This window comes from Anopheles maculipalpis, chromosome 2RL (assembly GCF_943734695.1).
Source record: "Anopheles maculipalpis chromosome 2RL, idAnoMacuDA_375_x, whole genome shotgun sequence".
In the NCBI taxonomy this organism is placed as follows: domain Eukaryota; kingdom Metazoa; phylum Arthropoda; class Insecta; order Diptera; family Culicidae; genus Anopheles; species Anopheles maculipalpis.
This window is the reverse complement of record NC_064871.1, coordinates 6,335,369-6,355,761: the sequence shown is the minus strand read 5'-3', so window position 1 is coordinate 6,355,761 and position 20,393 is coordinate 6,335,369. Positions and strand designations below refer to the sequence as shown.

Sequence of the window (20,393 nt, the reverse complement as noted above, 5' to 3'; positions counted from 1 at the left end):
ATGTGGAGAAAGTAATTTCGATAATGATGCTTACTGGATGCCAGCATTCGCCGTTCTCTGTATATTGGTTTAACATTAAAGGCGAAATTGTGTTCCTTTTGGGATGGTGGGAAGCAAAATCCTTCTACTGTCGGACGGGGATTCTGGACTGCTCCAGTGAGCGCTTACCTACTAACAAGATTTCCGAATCGTATTTAGTAAAAAGCTTTTCAGAAATTTCACACTCCACAGAATGGGAGTTGCCTGTCGTGACCCCTTTATTGCATGACCATTTGTTGGGAGTTGGGATACGCTTTTCTTTTTCACCCCCTAGTAAGCCAATTTGCTTATTATCGGCTAGTTAAGGGTCCGTTTGCCGTATGGATGTGGTGATTTTTATTTGTTGGGATTTTGTGCTTCAAAATACTCGACCTCGAACGTCGAACGAAGAAAAACACAAACATTTCCATAAAAATAGAAAACAAACCCCCTGAAGGAAGGGTATTTCAGGCCTAGAGAGACTATTTTGGTGTATTCATAATTGCCTATAACCAGGCGCAATCCCAACGCATGTATGAAGCACACAAAGAAAAACGTTCAGTACGTCAAGCTAAGAAGCTAAACACTACTTAACACACCAATACACATGAACTGAAGCAGCGCAGAGCTGCTCATCGAGTGGGTTTGAAAATTTTAACGTACTTATACGCTACAACCTCCTTCTTGAGCGTAGTAATCGTTCATCCAACGGTGTACGGGAATCTTTTCCCCGTTTTGCTAAAACCATTTACCTATACGTCATCGCAAAACGGGCTCACCACCGCTTTTCCCCGGCGAAAAGCATGTGAACGGCATTTATGAAAATTGAATTTAAATTAGATCAAGCAGGCAATGCACTGGGTGAGGATAAAGCGAACGACCTTTTCCTAGCTTGCTTTGATCGACAGCGAAAAAAGGGGGATATTTCTTTATCGCTTTCACCTGCGCTTTGGAGCTTATTCATAAGCGGACGGAAATCTCTTACCGTATGAAGTGGCAAACGGATGAGATGTAGATGGGAACTAGGTTTATTTCTATTCGCATATCCAAAACGTCCCCTTTCTTCCTGGTTGGTCGGTAGTGGAGTAAAAGTTCAGGGCGGCAGGAAAGATCTTGAGCGATCACGAACCCCCTCCTGCTGATGCTTATTCCCATCTCACGCTTGCTCATAGTTGCCTTTTGCCGAGTGAAGTATGTAATTCCTTTGCATAAACAGATTTTGCACTTTAGCTATGCTGCCCCATTTCTGCAGCGCCAAAGCACAATCTTGACGAGAGTAAAAAAACGAGAGCGTTAGTGAATGTAAATTCTTGACTGTAATAAAAATGTGCTGACGTTCATCACCATCAGGAGGAGGAGACTTGTGGGAGGGAGACAAAAAATGGCAATGTAAAAGTATGTCGGAAAAGTGTGGAGAATTATGGGAAACTTTATTTTCCATAGCATGTTATGCAAATGGACTGGCAGACATGTTGAAGGGAAGATGGTACGCATTTGTGATAAGATTGTGCAACAAGAGTGCTAAGAATTAAGAAGCATTCTCTGTTGGAACAAGGAGCAAACGAAAGAAGTTCATTACGCAAGGGCTTAAAGAGCTTGGCTGATTACTTGAATTGTTTGAACAAATGTGTGGAGGCCGACGATGAACGGTCACTGAGGAGGCATTTGGAATCGGAACCGAACTCAATCACCATTTTCACCTTCAATGAGATTACCATCGACATCAACTGCCATATTTGCAAACGCCAATTCATGTCCATCGCCGACGTTTCGAGCCGACGGATTTATGCAGATCTTTCCTTGAATGCTGTACAAAAACTTCCTTTCTCCGCAAGCAACAACAACCAAAAGGAAAACAAAACAAACTCTCCCGAAAAAGCATCACACAAGATGCCTAACACACGTTTGCCGTAATTCGGGCCCAAAATACACCCGTGCCATGTGTGGAAGTTCCGGGCGCAATAGATCATGCAAACATGCACGACCGAACATGAAGGACAAAAAGGCACTAAATAGAACGAAACCACCCACCTCGGGGGCGGTGCCACACCATTGGCATTGTCGGTACATTGCCGTGTTTTACCGTAGTGTTTTTGCACCATTCCGGTACTAGGCGGCGTGTGTACACACCGAGCAAAATACAGAACTTTCCCGGGGAGGATTTTTTTGTTGTTGCTTACCATAGAACTCCAAGTATTTTGCATCGTGTGTGTGCCTGTATGTTGATGGCAAATTGAAAACGGGGCAAGGGAACAACGAAAAAAAAAAAGAGTTTCCTCAGTTGTTGGTGAAGCTTCACGGCCGACACTGAGGCCCTTCGGGGGCACTAGTAGCAGAAGGAATGTAGCAGAAGCAGCAGATTTCCTTGTTATTGAATCAGAACACAAACTGCTCGGTAAACAGACAAACGATCGAGTGTGCAAGTTGTTGTCTGCTGCTTCTTGCTGGAACCAGTCCGGGGGTCATGATGCTGGTGCTGTTTTGTGACGTCCCCCCTCCACAATGTACAATAAAGAGACCTGGCCAAGCTGGATGGATGAGTTTTTCTTCATCAGGCTCTGTCAGGCAGCAATTCTTCATCTGGCTCGTGACTTGCCACATAAGCCCGGTGGTACACGCAGCAATTCCCCGGCTCTCCAATTCACCACACGTGTGTGTGCTCTAAGGAAAGGTCTCCTGACCTCCGCCAGTGTCCTCCTGTGAAGGTACAGCGTCAACAGCATGACGTGTATGTACACACACATTGGGATCTTCAAAACATGAAGATATGAATTCTGTACGGAACACCAAACAAAACAGCAAACAGACTGAATTGGTGTACAAGAGCGAGAAAAAAAAAAAAAAACAAGCGAAATCCTCGACGAGTTCCAGGCCTCTGGATACACAAAAAATAAACACCACAGGCAGGCAGGCTGGCAGGCTCAGTCGGTACAGTCAAAAGTGACGTTTGCCCACACGGGAGGTCCACGGGGCTCACCGATAGGATTCTGGTAGGATATGCGAATTGTCGTGCAGATTCATGTGTACCGAGCCGTGTTGGTAAAGCCTACCACCGACCAGCTAGTGTACGAGGTCGTACAGTACAAGAAAAAATATAAATTTAAGTAAAATAAAACGATACTCTCACCACCACCACCACCAGCAGCAGTAGCAGCCGCATCACACACACTCTTTCACTCCCTAGGGAGAGAGTCTGGCCATTCGTCTGACTGGTACGGTGTGAATATATTAGATTTGCCTATGCTGGCTGGAGAGAGCAGCAGGACTTGCGAAGGATCCATAATAATGTCCCGGACGCTGTTAGCTTCTGTTGACGCGGAAAGCAAAATGACTCGTCAGACGGTTTGGCGAATAGGTTGTGCGCGAGCGGGGCCAAATAATGTTATTACGTGCCGATTTTGTGTGGTGCGATGATAAAAATATACCCTGGATTATGGGTCAGTAAGTGTGGGTTTGGTTTGTTTAACGAACGAAAAAAAAAAAAAAAAACAAAACAGTTTCATGTAGAATAGTGTTTTGATAACCTTTCCAGCAAACATACTGGAAGAAAATACATTTATTTATGTAAATAGCGTACTCATAGTGATTAATGCTTAGTAGTTTTCCCTAAATGGTATGTGCATTTTTCAATGGTGCCCTCTAGTGGAATTATGCTACAGTGCTTTGACAGTTCCCTGGTTGAGATTTACTAAGAGCTCTTTTTTCTTCCAATCGTTCCAAAAACCCAATAAATAGAGGATGATTTTTGACATTTTCCTTTATATTTTTGATTTTCTCCCAAAGTTTTTTGACACTTTCCTGTATTTTTTGACTGTGCCCCTTATTTTTGTCAATTTTCCAGATCTTTTTGATTTCATTTCACAGTTTTTTTTTATTGATTTTGGGGTTTTTTTTTAAATAAGCTGAAACTTATATTTCTTATTTCGATAATTAAACAAAAAAAGCATCGAAAAAAATACTGTAAAAAAAACTCCGGACAACGTCACAAAAAATATATTTCGGTAATCGTCAATAAATCATGGGGATGCGTGAGTTATCTTCAGAATCAGAATCGAATGATTAGGTTGTCAGAAGGCTTGTTCATAACAGGCATTTCATAGATGTTGGGATAAATGAACATCTGTAAAGTTTTAGCTATGCTAAAATATAATTTTTTCCAAAAATCTTCCTTCGGTATAGTAAGTTTGTCTCTCTAGTATACCGGTTAAGCAAAATGTTCCCCAAAAAAGGCGTGAAGTGAAATTCAAATAACGCTAACGCATTCTCGTTTTTATCAATGTTATATTTATCTCTCCCACAAAAAACAAACCCCTATCTTGAAAATCACATTTGTGGATTCACATTACCCAGGCCAGCAAAACATAAAACAAAGTTGAGCCAAATCTCATGCATTCCTATTCAAATCTCTACGGCCGTTACCAGTTTTACGCGGAGCGGCGCAGCGTTACGATGACTACCGGAAGACTATGCGTCTATTATCAAGGGGATCAGGGCACACCTGGCCTGACACACGCACACACACCCCAAATTCGGTCTCGTTCTTGAAGTTGCGCTGAATAATTTATGTACTTTTATTAAATCTTCCTCAACTCAAATTTATGGTTGGTTTATTCAGTTCTACTCCATCACATCACACACGATGGTCTGGTGTTGTGATTGAAAAGCGCCAAAAAAAAGATACACGCTCAAACACGCTCAGCCGATGACTCTAGGGATGTGTAGTTTTCAGCAGAAGAAGAGGCAATTTTTTTTTCGCCGTTGTTCCCGTACACTTTAGGTTGAAAGTAAAAGAAAGATGCCCGTGCTGAAACGCCATTTCCTGGCAGTCGGTGTGCTGTTTTGCAGTTAGTGCGCGCCACACGCAAACAACGTGTGTTTTGAGCTTTGACTTTGAGCTCATTGCCACGTACTGCTGCGGAACAGCAGCATCAACTCGACGTGTGTGTGTGTGTGTGAGTGCCGGCGTGCCTTTTTTTTTACTCTGCGTCCTTTATCTGTACGGAGTTTTTGAATCGTTGCAAAAGCACTCGAACAAGCAAAACAATCTTGTGCCCCGAGAGCTTCATACCCTCAGGCCGTGGGCCGTCCTCCACTCCACCGGGTTTGTGTGGTTTTCGGGCTTGGGGTTGTTGCCATTGCCCCCCGGGGAAGGATAGCTTGGTTTAGCGTTCTGCTTGCTAATGGATCTATTGTTGACGGTTCACTGTCATCGATGGAGCTGGTGGTGGTGATTGCACATGCATTTTTGTTTCGTTGCATAGCGAACACAACGAGTGGGTCATCGCGGGCATCCGTATAGAGAAATCAGGTGGTAAAAGTGATGAAAAACGGCTAGCGTTTCCCATTGTTGTTGACTCAGAAGGATGCAGATTCTTCATCTGTGTTTTTTTGAAGACAAGTTGACGAAAAAATAAAAATCATCCCCATCACACACACACACACACACAAAAACATACGAGAAGAAAAGGGGGAAAAAACGCTTCTCAAGCGAAAGAAATAGAAGCCACACACAGCGACTGCAGAAGCACTCAAACGGACGACGTAATCAAATCACACAATCGTCCTAGGGTCGGTGCAGAATCAATCTTCTAGCCCGGGGTGTCCCCGGTCGGCTTCGGTGCTTCCGGGCGGATGATGTCAAAGACCGGATTTGAGGCTGATGGGAAATGGAAAATCGGATCTTAATAGAGTTTCCTCCTTCGGTGCGGCGTTTGGCAGAGTCGGTTTGAGCTGACGGCAGGCGACAATGGGTGCCGGCAAGTGCATGGCTGGCGAAGCAAACAAAAAATGAGAAGGAAACACTATGAAAAGAGATTGTGAATAGGAAAAGGAGGAGATTCTAAATGAACCGGCACAAAAGCAACAAGCGGGTCATTCTATCCGTACAGGGTGAATCGGACTGCTTGCTATTTAGGATTGTATGGAAACGAAGCGCAACGATTTAATTTTGAAAGCATTCTGCACGCATTGCCTAGCTTTAGGCGCTAAGAAAAATTCACCACCGAATTGTGATATTTTCAGTACATTTACTTAACCGATTTACTGTTACCCTGTGGCAAAGTGCAAGAATCAAAACCGATCGATTACTGCCAGTCCGAACATGTTTAAGTTCACGTTCCGCAACCGGAACGTCTTCACCGTGTTGCAAAGAAATGGGGGATCTTTGCCAACTTTGCACCCCTTTTCGGTTAGCTTTGATGCTGTCACCAACTGTGGAGGGAAAGTGAGTGTTTTCCGAAGGTGAAATGCAACATAGCCCGTGGCGGAAAGAGGGGTCGCCCACTGCATCCGGTTCATCAGTGTCGTTCTGCCACGATGACAATCAGAATCTATTAAATGGATCTCTTTTTTTCTTCCCTACCCCAGTGCAACTTGAAGCGATTTTGGAGGCGTGTTGGTGGGAAATAACACACACAAAAAAATCTAGAGTTCGTTATAGGGGCAGAAACATGTGCTTAAGAATTCTCTTTTATCGTTTCAAGTTTAGTGATGTGTGAGTAATCTCCCCCCCCCCCCCTTTTTTTTTTGGTGTCCCTTTGCAAGACTTAATATCTTGCTGCAAGAAGTTGATCTCGCACTCTTTTCCATGTAGCGAATGGTTTCCTGTTTGGCTAAAAGATACAATTACTCTTCCTTCCACGTTACTAGCAGGAACGCAATTTATCAGTAAGTGGCCCCACTTCAATCTCCCTCCCTCAAAGCAAATCGGCTTGCCTTGATCTGTTGGCTTTGGAAGTAAAAAGGCTCGAAAGAAATGTCCTTCTCTGTACGCATATTTCGCTTCCCTTTGCTTCACCACGTACAGGACATGCCGGAAATGACACGACGACCTGGATGGTCGAAAAGAATTGACCAAACACAAAACCATCAGCCCGTTGTGGTACGGGCAAAGTGTCGGAAAATTTACTCTGATTGCTGGACGAGTTTGTCCGCTGGTGTTTGTTGTGGTGCTTACTGTCTGTTCTCGGCTGCAGCTGCAAACTAGTCTGGAGAGGTGATTTTTATTTTCAATTTGCGCGACTGAACCGGAAGTGGATTGAATCATGGCTCCCCGTGGAGCGGATGGTACTCGTAATGACCAATGATTTTAGTAGCTAAGTGGCAATGATTCTCTCTCTCAGGACGTTTGCTGGCACGGAGTGAGAAGCGACACGAGTTCAAAGGTCCCTCAGGATGTTTTCTTGTGCCACACTTGCTGGACGTGGGAAAAGATTGTGTTGCTATCGTCAATGGCCAACAACTTGCACTGGTGATATCCCCGAAGGGCGAAGAGAAGCTTCGAGTTGTGTTGGTAAGATAAGAAAAAAAAACGGACATGTGATGATGCTGTTTCGGAATGTTTTTCATGACTGGTCGGAAAACAAAAGTTGAGCAGTATCATTCACTATGTCGAGAGCGCTCTCGGGGATGAAGAAGGGGTGGAAGTGTAAACGAACCATGTACAACTACAATGGGGACGATTTTCCAATGTCCACATGTAACTAAACTTGTGGCATTTCCCAGGCATTAGCTTCCCTCGGTCGTCGTATTTCAAATGGCCGTTCAAACAAATCCTCCCTCAACTCTTGGAAGGTCTATTGGAATTGGAATTGGAGTATCCGCAACGATTAACATATTAAATCCAATTAAACGTCAGTTACTGATTGCGGGAACACACCATATGACACCGGAAGTGCTTAACTTTCATCGTACCAGATATACAACGTCACCGCTGTCTGCTGTGTGCCGTACTATTAAACTATATCTCCCCTTTTGAGAGAAAGAGGTCGTGAGAAACCGATTTTCCAAAGCTTAAACACAGCGCGTACGGCAGGTGATGATTTGAGAAGGGTCAAATTGAATTTATCCCTCCCCACACGCATCCCGGCCGAGGACACAAACCTAATGGCGTGGGTTAAAGAGGGGTTCGTTAATTAAACTACTGATAGCGACACTGGCACTGCCACGCTACCCACGAAGGCGGACCGATAATCCCGGATTGAATTTCCGGCATTTTTCAACCTCTTGCATGTATCAACTGTTGAGCAAGTGTACGTATAAGGAGCGGTTGTTATAAGGCTCACAAAGGCTCTCTGCTACTTCTTTTAGGAGGTAACGAATCGTTTCGAAAGATGTTAATTGTAACAATGTGGGACGAAAAGGATCGCCCGAAAGAAGGGTGTGAGTATTATCTGTGCGTGTGTTTGGAGAAGTTTTCGCAAATAGCATTTCCAAGAAATTCGGCGGTCGGGAAAAGCGCTCTCTTTGCAAGATAAATGGGGTATAAAAATGGTTGAAAGAAAACTAATTTCAACTTTTGCTAGCATCAGATTAAATAAAACATCGTGCGGTTGATCAACTTTCCTACTACTACCACTACTTCAACCGCTGCTGTGTGTATACGTTTATGGACGTATTCCCCTCCTTGCCCTGTCCCGACTTGGTGAAGATTACATTTGCCCCCGAAAAATTTCAATCAGCATCAGCATAATGTGTTTGGCCAGAAATATGCCACCGAAAGGTACAATGAGCCTTGTAAACTGTCGGCAAAGTTGGTGTGATTGACAAGTTGAACGAAGCAGACCCCGGGGGCGATCGTACCGGAGCGGTATCGGGGACCAATCGGACTCGCTGACAAGTGGTGCTCGGCACTGAAGATGGCAGCGCACCGGTGGGGATTTGAGTGTGATTTGTGATTCATGTGGAAATTGAATTTGACGATTGAACAAGAACAGCGGCAACGCAACTGTGGCTATGGTTTGACCGGAAATGGGCCTGACAGCTGAGGCTGAGGTGTGCGCGTGTGTGGCGATTCTGTTGATGGAAACGTTTGCGCCTGAATGTATGCTCGTACGGGCAAATGACATGCGGGTAAAATCGTGGTAGGACAAAATGGCGATGATGGTTGCTATGGACGCTTGGTTACTAATGTGCTGTTTGTGGGAGTGTGTGCGTTCCTGCACGCGATGCGTTATGTCAAAACGTCAAACTTGTTATTTGTAATCACGTCTATTCACCGCAACTGTTGCATTCTTGTAACAGCTATTACTGTAAAATGGGAAACTTGCTTGGGACTTTACAAACAAAAAACGTAAGCAATATTCTTCAAAGAGTTAATATTCAATTCCATTTATAACGATATCATGCACAACATTCTAATTTTAGCCGTTTGTGATGTTGTGTCTTCCTCAGTGGCAAATTTTTCCCCTGCGCAAAAGGGAATAATATAATCCTGCACCGAGGCAGGATGGCAAACAATGATGGCCACACACTGAATCTGAAAGACGCAGCGTAGTAGGCCCCCCCCCACAGCACCACTGGTTCCTCTGAATTCTCTCGAAACCTTGTGTGACCTTTGCAAACAGAAACGCAAACGGAGCTGGAGGAAGAGTTATGAAGGGCAGAGACGTCACACGCCTTTGAAGATACCGGCTCAGGAATATGTATATTCAATTTCAACAGCATCTATTTCAATAACTGTACAAACAATCTACGACCCTCTTCTGCAAAGTCTCTCTCATTGCTCCCTCCAAACACATACACAACAACAACGTCGTTTGCTGCTGCTGCTGCTGAATCCTTGAAGGTCTTACTGCAGTTTCTATGCTTGTATGTTTGAAAGGGAACAGCTTGAAGTCGCGGTTACGTGTGAGTATGTGTGAGCATGTGGTTTGATGCGTGTTAGTGGAGTGTTTGCTTTTGTTATTACCACTGTAAACAGGGATTAGTAGTAAGGACGCACAGGACATCGAGTTTCTACAAACATCTCCCCTAACCTAAACACGGGAAGGTTTGCAGGATTCAGGTTTCAGCCGCCTACTGCTTCTTTGCCGTTACCGAAAAAGCTGGCAAGAGAGTTTTCCCGGAAGACATGAAAGGCAGTGTGATGTGTAGTTGAGCGAAGAAACGTCTCAAACTTGCCACGTCAACCGCAAGATGCATCCACGTTGCATACTGAGCGCGTTGCTTGCTCCAAAACCACCGGTGCTAATATGTGGTTTTGAAGGAAGGAGTCTGCATGATTTGAGCTTTTGCTGTTTTAGGGACAGACTACGAGTGCGATTATGCGAATTTAGTAACGAAATCTCGTTAATTATTGTGTAATGTTGTATAAAGCACACTATCAGGTTGGGTTGTGACGGTTGGTTTTATGATAAAGTTTTCTTATTAAGGCATCCGCTAGCTCAACTCTAAGATGCAATCACTCTGGGTTTGATTTTTCAAGATAATCTCCAGAACCAACAGCTATTGGCAAGTGCATTCGATCGTGCGGTGCACGTTTGACCCCGTTCAGATTGACTTTTGAACTTCTTTGCATATGCTTATGTATGCAAATGTTTACTCGGGCGATGGAAATGTTCGTGGTAGAAGTTATCGGTTGTTTGGAGCACACGTATCAGGGATTACCACAGCTCAAACTGTGTGTTTTTGCGAGATAGGGCTTCTTCGGTCCGAAGTGTTTGCCTGAGCTCCAATATAATGAAACGTGTTTTTTGAAAGATCTAGTCTCTTGATACCATAAAACACCTTCTCTTTTTACATCAACTCTTTTGCGACTTATAAGTGAACAGAAGCCTTCCATCCTTTTCTTAGTAGCTTCGTACAAGCGTTTGCCTTGGCACAGGAAAAACAATCACTCCCATTCTTGCACTCATCAATTTCGACGTTAACGCGAAGATAATTTTATTGACCCAACTGGTAAGAAAGATGCATCCATCCAGCAAAACAGTCTTCTCGTTTCATTTTCGTCGCCATTCTCGATAGCTTTGTTTGAATGTTAGTTTTTGAATTTATTGATAACGAAAAGAATTGCCAGCAGCCGTCCCGAACGTTCATCCCATGCTGAACAGGTTGAAGAGGGGAAGCGACCGGAGCACCTCGAGGAACCGGGTTAATGGCACCTGGATAAGTGTTGTGAAGATCGTGGTCGTGGTTGTAGGAGCCCTGGTCGTTGTAGTAGCTGCCCGAGTAGTAGTAGTGGTGGTGGTGGTTGCTGCCCGGGAAGTAGAAGTGGTAGTAGTGGTGGTGATGGGACGTGTGGTAGTGGTAGTAGTAGTGGTGGTAACGGGTCTTACGGTTGTGGTGGTAGTGGTGGTGGTAACGGGTTTTGCAGTAGTAGTAGTAGTGGTGGTAGTCGTGGTGGTAGTAGCAGCGGCGGCAGCAGCAGTACTAGTAGTCGTGCTGTTACAGTACATGTAATTGATATCGATAATGTCCGCAGCCGACAGACCATTATCATTGCCAAAGTCTCCCGTCCATGGTTTAAGGTTGTTCATGACCGGAGTGGTACGGCTAGCAGCGGCTGCGTACTTTGAGTAGTGCATCACACTACCGTAATCGTACGCTCTGCCATACAGCACTACGTCGCTGGCGGCCATCTTGGCGAAGTTATCATCGTAGAACGTTGCCGTCTGATATTCCGCGGCCAGTGCAGTACGATCGATCGACACGTACTCGTCACGGTCTGGGCGCGTAAACTCGTGATAGAAACCGATCGAGTGCATCAACTCATGCACCACGGTTCCGATGTCCACACACTCGGGGCTCTGCAAGTTAACCAGGTTCTCAGTATTGCGTGTGCTGCGACCCACGTACGACCAGCATCCAGTCTGTCCGTTATCAATCGTAAGGTAGATAGATTGTGTCGTTCGTGGTATGAACCTCACGCACGTAGCGCCAGCGATTTGTGTCATGCCCGATTGAATGGTCGTCTTCTGAGCATCAGCTGCAAGAAGGTTCAATTGCAAGAGGGTTCGATGAATATACCCACCGTATTGTCCCCAAAAAACACAGCGACCCCGTATACTTACTGAACGTGCCCGTAATCACGTACGGTATCACTGCGTTTGGCCAGCGAGCATTTGGGAACGCGCTCAGTGCGACACCGTTCCGTTGACGTACCGGCGGCAGCATGATGTCAGCCTCCTTATAAACATTCCATCCGGATTCCCACGGTTTGCGAGGCTTCTCAACCTTACCGCCCGGCTTAGCCGCGACATGTTTGCGCGATTCGCGCAACTTTAAGCCCACCGCTAGACTGGGTGCCCGAGCAAAGCGTCCTTCGGCCCATTCTGTCAGTGCGCAGACAAGCAACAGTGTACCGACGGTAAACAGACTCACTTTTCCGCAAGCCATGGCTGATCGATGGCTTCGAATGGACTGATCGGGTTTCTATCGATCGTACGCCATTATTATAGCGTTTGTCAACACAATTCCTACGATTGTGGCGCTGTTTCGTAGAAGCGCTGGTGTTGCGCTTATCGAGAGGAGGAGAGAAAACGTTCCTCCATAATCAATTACAATCATTGTGCAGCAAAATGGAACTGTTTTTGCACGTTTCGTGTTGTTTGAAGAGAATATTTAACTAGAAGAAGCAACACTCGCAGAGAAGATTTTTCTTTTATCTGACGTACGATTGATTTTAGATGAAAAGGTTCATCGTTCGAGTTTGGTAGAAAATTAAGAAGTTCTTTGGTGAGATAAACAAACGTGCATGCGTGCAGTAAAGTGTCCTCATTTTTAATTGTAAACAATAATATGCTCGTTAGGTAGATGAACTTCTAAAGCAGAATGAATCATTCATGGGTCAAATGATAAAAACTTGAATGGAAGGAATTAATGGAATTGATTAATGGCACACTATCATTTGGTAACAATTAACGAACGCTAACAATTATATAATTTAATCTATAAAATATGAACATGAACTATCTTCCAACACGACATACAAAATTTGTTAGATAAAGTTTTAATGCCTTGAGGTATTTCTGGATGCTGATCAAGATTCTTTTTCTTAGCCTCTCTTAGCCTGACCAGCATGACCTGCTAGGTCATTGCATGGCACACAGTACTTATGGATACTACGTAGTTGGGTAGTCAGCTCTCACACTACGAGAGAACTGGTCGAATAGAATTTAAACCCCGATTCTACCGTATGAAGCATCGGCACATTTGTGGTTTCTACCAATGGACAGCTCATGTTTAGGAGGAAAAATTTGTAGATCCACAAATAGATCCCAATTTCCCTGATTGGAGTTCTATTGGAAATTTGAAGAATGATTTTTAGTGATTTTATTTGCAGGAATTTGACATTTGATTGCATTTATCTCCAAAGTCCTCTATCTCTATCCAAAGTCTTAACAGAAGAAAATCTTTCATGCCATTCTTTGAATTTAAAGAATACTTTTTAATGGACAGCTTGCCACAACTGGAGCTGAATCTGTTTATAAACATCCTTTTAGGATGTATCTACTAGAGCAGCCTCAAATCAAACGAAAGCAACATCCTTAAGCAGTGTAGTAAATGATTGGCAAATGGACCGGATTAGACCCCTCCAACCCATCGGATGTCAAGCGTTTCCATGCGGTAGTTGAATGCATTCCGATTGCCCTCCGGGCATGCATGCAACGTATCACATACACACCCAAACTCTTTAGTCCGTTCGTTGGTTTCGTTGGTTTATCATGCATCGTTTGATTGTCACTCCCGGACAAACTGGCTTTGGTTTGGCAGGAACACAGATAAGTAAATCATACCACGTGCAGGAAGGATGGCTGCGGTCGATGCCGATGTAGATGATATTACTACGTGAGAGGCTCGGGTCTAAGGGCATGAAAGAACAAGGGTTTGCAAGAGAAACTTCAAATTTTGTTAGACATACGGATTGGCTTATGCAGCCCGGCCAGTCTTATGATGCGTTGCTTGGTTGGAGACCTACATTCACTTCCGTCCTCAAACCACAACCACCCAATACTCTGGGGCTCAATGAAAGGTCTCTCTCTCTCTCTCGTGTCCGAATGTCCAATACGAATCGCACCGCACTTGCATTGAAAACAGCCCATCTTTGTGGGTTCGGTCCGAATCTTTGTGTCAACTGTCATTGCTCGATCGACACGGAACAGCTTCCTGGGCGAAGGGAGCAAGGTGGAATCGTAGAGAGAAAGAGAGAGAGAGAGAGAGAGAGAGAGAGAGGGGGTAACGATTTCGGAGTTCAGATTTAGAAGTCAAGACACATGCCATCGTTACTAGGACAATTGTTCGTCCAAAAAGGGGTATACAGTTGATGGGTGAGTGTCTGGTGATGTGTGCGCAGTCCCACTGCTTCAAGTGCCACACGTTCGTGAATGGATGAATGACTGCAGATGAAATATGTATAATCAAATCAGAGAGAATTTTCCAGATTGTCTATTATGGCGTTGTGGTCGTGCAGTACTCGTTGCGTGCGTTTGTGTATCAATGCCCGAGGTGACGCTTCTATCGAATCGTTCTCTAGTCGTGGCTTGTGGCTTTCGGATGCGTTGAGCCCTGCCATGGAATGGGAAATGGAGGCCAGTGAGCCGTCGTATGTGTGTTTACTGGCTGTTTGTCTGCTTGTCGTCTCACGTCGTACTTGATAAAGCTTCGGCACTCGATATACGATATTTTGATATCTGTCACTTTGTCTTACATCAATCGATAGGTTGCGTTTCGTACGAAAAGCACCTGAATGAAGGGTTCCATCCAACGGGGTAGAGATTTTCTGTTGGTGTGATGACCTCGCGCGTTTTATGATACTTCTGATGATGCTCGTACTGGCGTGGTATTAGAGTGCAAGGGACTGGTCGACATGGGACCAGACTTGTGTTTGACATTTACCGAGTTGACGTGAACATATTTTGAAGTATATAGAATCCTTATCACAGATTCCCGTACGGTTTGTATGCAAGAGGCTCATTCAGGGGTTGTACAAGCTGTTAAGATGTCGGAATATGTACGACAAACGTATTGAAGAGCTTTCAACCTCAATAAAAGGACTTGATCATGAATATTCACTTTGAGATTCGTACATTCAATGAATTTTGTAGTAACATGTCTTACTAAACTAGTGAAACAGTTCATATCGATTTAGGGTGTTATGGGCAAGTTAACAAAGAAACATCCAACATTACAAAACTAGGTAACAGGACGTGTGTTTGTTTACCATTTCTATCGCACCAAAAACAGTTTGCTTTTTGGCAAAAGCAAATCTTCACTCCCTTGCAACACTTAAAACAGCAAAGCTAAACGGAACTTTCTAATGCGTTTGCTGAGTGCTGTGTAAACAGCTGCGGAACCGCTTATGGAAGTTGCATCGGCTCGGATCGGCGATATTGAAACGTCATCATCATCGTCGTCGTCAAACCATCCATTTCGAGTACCAAAAAATCCATTCCGGTGGTCAGTTGGACGGACGGTTCGAGCTTCAATGGAAAGCTGTAGTCAAAATAAATCCAACATTTGCTGGCTTTAGAAATCACTTGCCGGCATCGTCCAATGGATGGCGATGCGCAACGCTACGGTTGATTCTGTTTGTTTCGGAATGCTTGTTGGGGGTTGTTTTTGTTTCAGCCCGCAAAGCTGCAATTTGTAGGTGAAAATTCGTGAAAAAATAACAATACTTCCACCATCCACGTCAAAGACCAGGCGTCTCCATGAGTATTTTGGGGGAAAATGTCTGGTAAAAGGTTACATTCCGAGAAAAAGTACGCAAGGATTAGGCAAAAAAAAAGCTGTGTCCCACCGTGTCTGTTAACTTGCGGATGTGACGGGTCCGTTCGTTCGTCTTTCCAGTGCTCAATTCCAGTGACAGTGATGATGGAAGGTGACAGTACATCCGCGCGCTTTTTTGTGTTTCTTTCCCGTCGCCTAAGGGAGCGGCGCGACTGTAAAACTCGAACCACCTTTTGTTTAACCGTACACAGGTAAAGTTTTCAATTTACATTCACCGATGATGTGACCGGTGAAGGTAACAAAACGTTCAGCAAATCCAAAACCGTTAACCACCGAAACCTTGTGAACCGACAAATCGAATCAATCGAACTAAAAACAAGTCAATTATGAAAGCTTTTCCAGTTTTGCTCACAACTTCATTCGGGTATGCATGTGTTAGTGTGTAGTTTTTGTTTAACGGTTGCAAAAGTTTCGTTGAAGCATTGAACGGATACGATACGATGCCTTGATGGTTCGCTGCCACGAAAGCTCAATGGTTGTACGCTCTTGCTGTGTATTCGGAAAAACCGATCAGCTACGGTTGAATGAACCATGGTGATACTCTGCAGTATAGTTACAGTTTTGAGCGATCAACCATACCATGAAGAAGCACGCCATGTATGCATACTTTTTAATTGATACAATACTGTGTCCTCATCTTCGTTAGTGCATAGACGCAGAGAGAGAGAGAGAGAGAGAGAGAGTGACCAGAAGCTCTTGACTTAGCTACTTTTCCCGTTCGGGACGATTGCTGTGTGTCACACATATTGTGAATAATTCCTTCCAGGCTTGTGCTCCCTTTACTGAATGAAATGGTCAATGTCTGTGTTTTGTATTTTCAAAAACGACCCAAAACTCGTTCGTTTGACAATGGACATCTTTTGATTGATTTTTCGTTTGAGTAAGCTTCAGATGCTGCAAGGGAAAATTATCTTGTTCCAACTGAATGGTCACATGTACTGTGAAAGGAAATAACTTCGACTACATTTTGGGTTGAAAACGTGTACAAGCTATTTGAACAGAGAAAAAAAATTGCTATTGGTATAAGCTGGCTCTGACTAAGAATTTGGCACACATTTGATTCCCATTCCGTTCCCATCCATCCTTGACTTACCTGGTGTTCTTTGCGGCTGGATAAGTGAGTTTATCTTCCATTAGTTCATTAATAGTTTTATTTATGTTGGGCGTTAATGATTGAGGATAAAGAAATACCAAATAATCAATTCAATTCAGCTTGCAAATTACGGATTTCATTAGCATAATAAATCAATTAATTAAAGAACATAAAGCTTGCTCAAAACAACAAACTTCCGATAAACAAAATTTAATTAGGAAAACCTCTTCTTCCACCTGTTCACTTCCTACCAGAACCAGAAAAAGTGTTTGTCTAATCAGCATTACTATACGTTCTACTCACTGATTTGCAGAAACATTCTTTACAGTTCGATAAACGAAATTTGTTCATTGCTAATCACTGGCCACCTTTTTTTTTGTTGCTGGGCCCAAGATTGCAAAGCTCACGAGCGGTTAGATCGGTACGCTTTTGCGGGGCACTCACACGTAGGTGAGCTTCCGTAACAGGAATTTGTTTATTCTTTCTTTTCCACCTAAACCGGAACCGGCCTCCAGCTTCTCCCGCCCTATTCGCTTCCAGCCAATCCGAACAGTTTATCCACATCCTGCCTGCCAGGGGGAAACGGTTTAATCTGACCGAAACTGGCCGATGTGTTTACCTTTGATGTTTGCGTTGTCCGGCATTCGAGCAAATTGGAAATGAGAGCAGTGCTGGGCTCTTTTAGGGCTGGGCTTCCGGGTCCCACACCCAGCCAGCCAGCGGCAATCAGTCGTACCAAGCGAAGCCACCTATACCGGTAACCGGAAATCGGAACCAGAGTAGATATCAGGGCAACAAAAAAAAAAAAAAGAAAAAAAGAAAACGCCGAAAAAAATGAAGTGTACAACCGTAAATATCGTCATCGAAACGGTAAAACACGCACACATAAAACCATACAAAGTGTACAAACACACATACATAAAAAGCCTGGTCCTAAACTTTACCAAAGCAACAGGGATTCATCGGACATCGAGGGAAGGAAATTGATTTTTTCCCCTTTCCGATCCAACGTGCCCAACTGTTGTTTGATCAAGCCGGAGTTCTTTGGAGCGTTTGGTTCCACTGATTGGTCTTCCTGTTTTCGGTAGGTGCTGGAAAAGGAAGGCTCCTAGCTACGACATCCTTTCCAAGTAACAATATATCCTTCAGTGTAATAAATGAATGAAACCCACCAGGAGCTTCGAGATGGAACACCGAATTTCTGCTCTATTTTCTATCTTCTCCCCTCATCTTATTTGTGTGGTTGTGGTGCTGCACGTTCAACGAAGAAAAAAAAAAGAAAGGCGGATCGGGTTACATGCATCGGTCCATTAGGGAGCTATTACACTGCAAAAAAGGCATTACCCTTACAAGCCTCGAATGGTTCTTGAGGGAGCAACAACCAGGTGCGAGGACAGTGTAAACAACATGGCAGCAGGTCTTCAGCCGGAGGTGGGCAAATTTATTTCGACAATATCGAATTGCTTCGGCAAGGATAATAACGTGCTATTTAGGTCAATGCGAGAGCTCGGCTTGCTTTAAGTAAACAATCGGGCAAAACGGAGGTTTTGGGTGGAAAGTTGGGGATTTAATCCTTGTGGAGTGGTAGACAGTGTTTGTCCAGGCGGTGTACTCTTTTATTAATATCTCTTTTTTATTGTGTTTGCTATTTGCGTTGATCGTTGAGCTTCCTGTTGAGCTTAAGCTGTAGCTGAGTAGTAGCAGTTAAGATATCATTTGATTTTATGCTGTGATTTACGTTACAAAGTTAGGAGGAGATCTTTTTCGAAGTAGGACTTAGAGAGTTAGTTTTTCAAGTGTTTAAACATGGCAGTATATTTCGGTAAAAGGCGGATAAAGGTGTGAACAAGATGTGAAAAGTACAAGGTAGCAAAGGAATTCGACGGACATTATATCTAACAACTAGTTCAGATATATAAGACCCATTGCCCGTTTTAGCCTTCGTTTGCTGTCAACTGCTAATACAAAACAATTGAAAATAAAATAAATTCAACTCATTTCGATGAAGCTACACCAATTTCTGTCAAAAGGTTTCCATTTCGCGCGTGAATAAAAATCCCTTCCTAAGTGCAAACGTTTAACAATCACACCAGCAATATGAAGTCAACATGCTTGTTGGAGCCATCGGTGTCTTTTCTTCCCTGCATCCTCTCGAGACGAGTGTGATGCAGGTAGTTTTCATCCGGTGCAACATATTCTGTCCATCGGTTAAGCTGATTTTCCTCGTTCATCCGTTCTTTAGGATTATGAAGAGTACATTTTTCCGACTGAACGGTAGTTTTCCTCTCACACCATACCCGAAGTCCTTTCTGCATTTTCGAAAGAGCAAAAATACGGCAAACTGTAAAAGAAAGAAACCACAAGCATCATATCACCGTCCTACACCGACAAGGGAACACTACCGTTCTTAATAGTTCGCTCGAGTGGAAAATCTAATCCTCGAAGCACTCGTAACTGATCCGGAGATTTTCTGCACAAAGACTCAGGGATCAAGGAAAAGTCATCGTCAAAATGGACCAGACTGTATCGAGTTCTGCCGATTGGTAAGCTTGGCTTTGGTCAACCGTACTTGATCGGAACCCTATTCGGGGCAGGATGGCTTCCGAAAGCTCTCGCTCTCACTCCCCGGAGGCTTTACTGTTCAGGCTTCGGGACAGTTTCCTGGCTTCCGAGCACGATAGATTCGGTTTTCAACAACAGCAACCTGGGTACCGATACCAGCCAGCGTATTGTGCAATATGCTGCAACATCAGGTCCGTTCTGTCCGTTGCAAATTGAGGTGTGGTGCAGGTCGACAATGCAAGGCCGGAAATTAAACTGTTGGTTTGTGCCAAGTGAAAAAAAAAACGCACCTGGATATCCGGGCGGGGAGCTTTTCTTTTAATTTCATGAACAAACTAAGTTAGAGTGTTTTTCAACGATCGAATGAGTTTGAGTTTCCCACAGCTACGAGGAAGAACAACCTTTTAATACGCGATAAGCGTGCTAGGGAAGGATCAATCATACACTTCTGGAAAGTTAAAAACAATAAACAAATCAAAGGGAAAGATGAAATAATTCTTCGATCCAGTTGATTTATTTTCCCCTCCATCAAGATATCAGCGTCAACAGGTTGAAGTTGAAAATCGAAGAACAAAAAAGGGCGAAACACGCCACTCCTTACTCAAGATCGTAGATAATTGGCCCAATCAGACCAGCCTTCCGCTATAGTGATGAAATGATCCGCCACATTTCCCATTAAAAGCTTTCAATACACCTACAGCCCAGCATTAAAAACCGAGTGGAAAATCGGTGGAAAATGGTGGAAAATGGACTGCTGACTTAAGCCGTAGCCGTAGCTGAGAACGGTTGCAATTGGCAAACGAAACATTTGCACTCCCACCCTCGCTCGCAATCGAATCCGAATTCAACAGCGCTAAAAGCAAGGAGCATGGAGAGGATGAACAACGCCCCAGGCACGTGTTCAGGGTTTGGGGGAAAAGATTTAGAGACAAATTTTCCACTCCCGCACACAGGAAGCAGACAGTTTCCATAATCACCCGGGCTGGAGGTTTGTGTGCTTTTTTGCTGCTTCCTTCCCCCCCACGAGCTCCGTTCGGTTTCGATCGGAGGAAGGAAAGCCGTACAGCAGGCAGGACATGATGATGGGGAAGCTAATCGGATTATATTTAATTTCTGATATGATCGAAATATCATTTGCCGGTGAACGAATAGCCGGTGAGAACGACGCATAAGGAGCAGCAGCACATCGACGTTGGCCCAGACCAGATTATTT

At 44.1% G+C, this 20,393-nt stretch overlaps 2 protein-coding genes across 2 annotated transcripts in view; one reads left to right on the top strand and one right to left on the bottom strand.

Annotated features, from left to right (window-relative positions):
- Positions 1-10,829: 10,829 nt before the first annotated feature.
- On the bottom strand, positions 10,830-12,134 carry LOC126559093 (hatching enzyme 1.2-like). Its single transcript, XM_050215202.1, has 2 exons — positions 11,808-12,134; positions 10,830-11,722 (listed from the first exon to the last, which is right to left on the bottom strand). Exons 1-2 carry the CDS (start codon positions 12,130-12,132, stop codon positions 10,830-10,832), a joined length of 1,218 nt encoding a protein of 405 aa, XP_050071159.1. The 5' UTR covers positions 12,133-12,134.
- Positions 11,823-20,393, top strand: part of LOC126557285 (glycogen [starch] synthase) — a 396,509-nt gene continuing 387,938 nt past the window's right edge. The window contains exon 1 of the mRNA XM_050213000.1: positions 11,823-11,826. The gene's annotated coding sequence lies outside the window, so the exon portion shown is untranslated. The remainder of the gene's footprint in view (positions 11,827-20,393) is intronic.

Coding starts and splice junctions, on each gene's coding strand:
- LOC126559093 (XM_050215202.1), bottom strand. CDS start 12,132: ATGGCTTGCGGAAAAGTGAGTCTGTTTACCGTCGGTACACTGTTGCTT. Junction 11,723..11,807: donor CGTGATTACGGGCACGTTCA/GTAAGTATACGG, acceptor ACCTTCTTGCAG/CTGATGCTCAGAAGACGACC.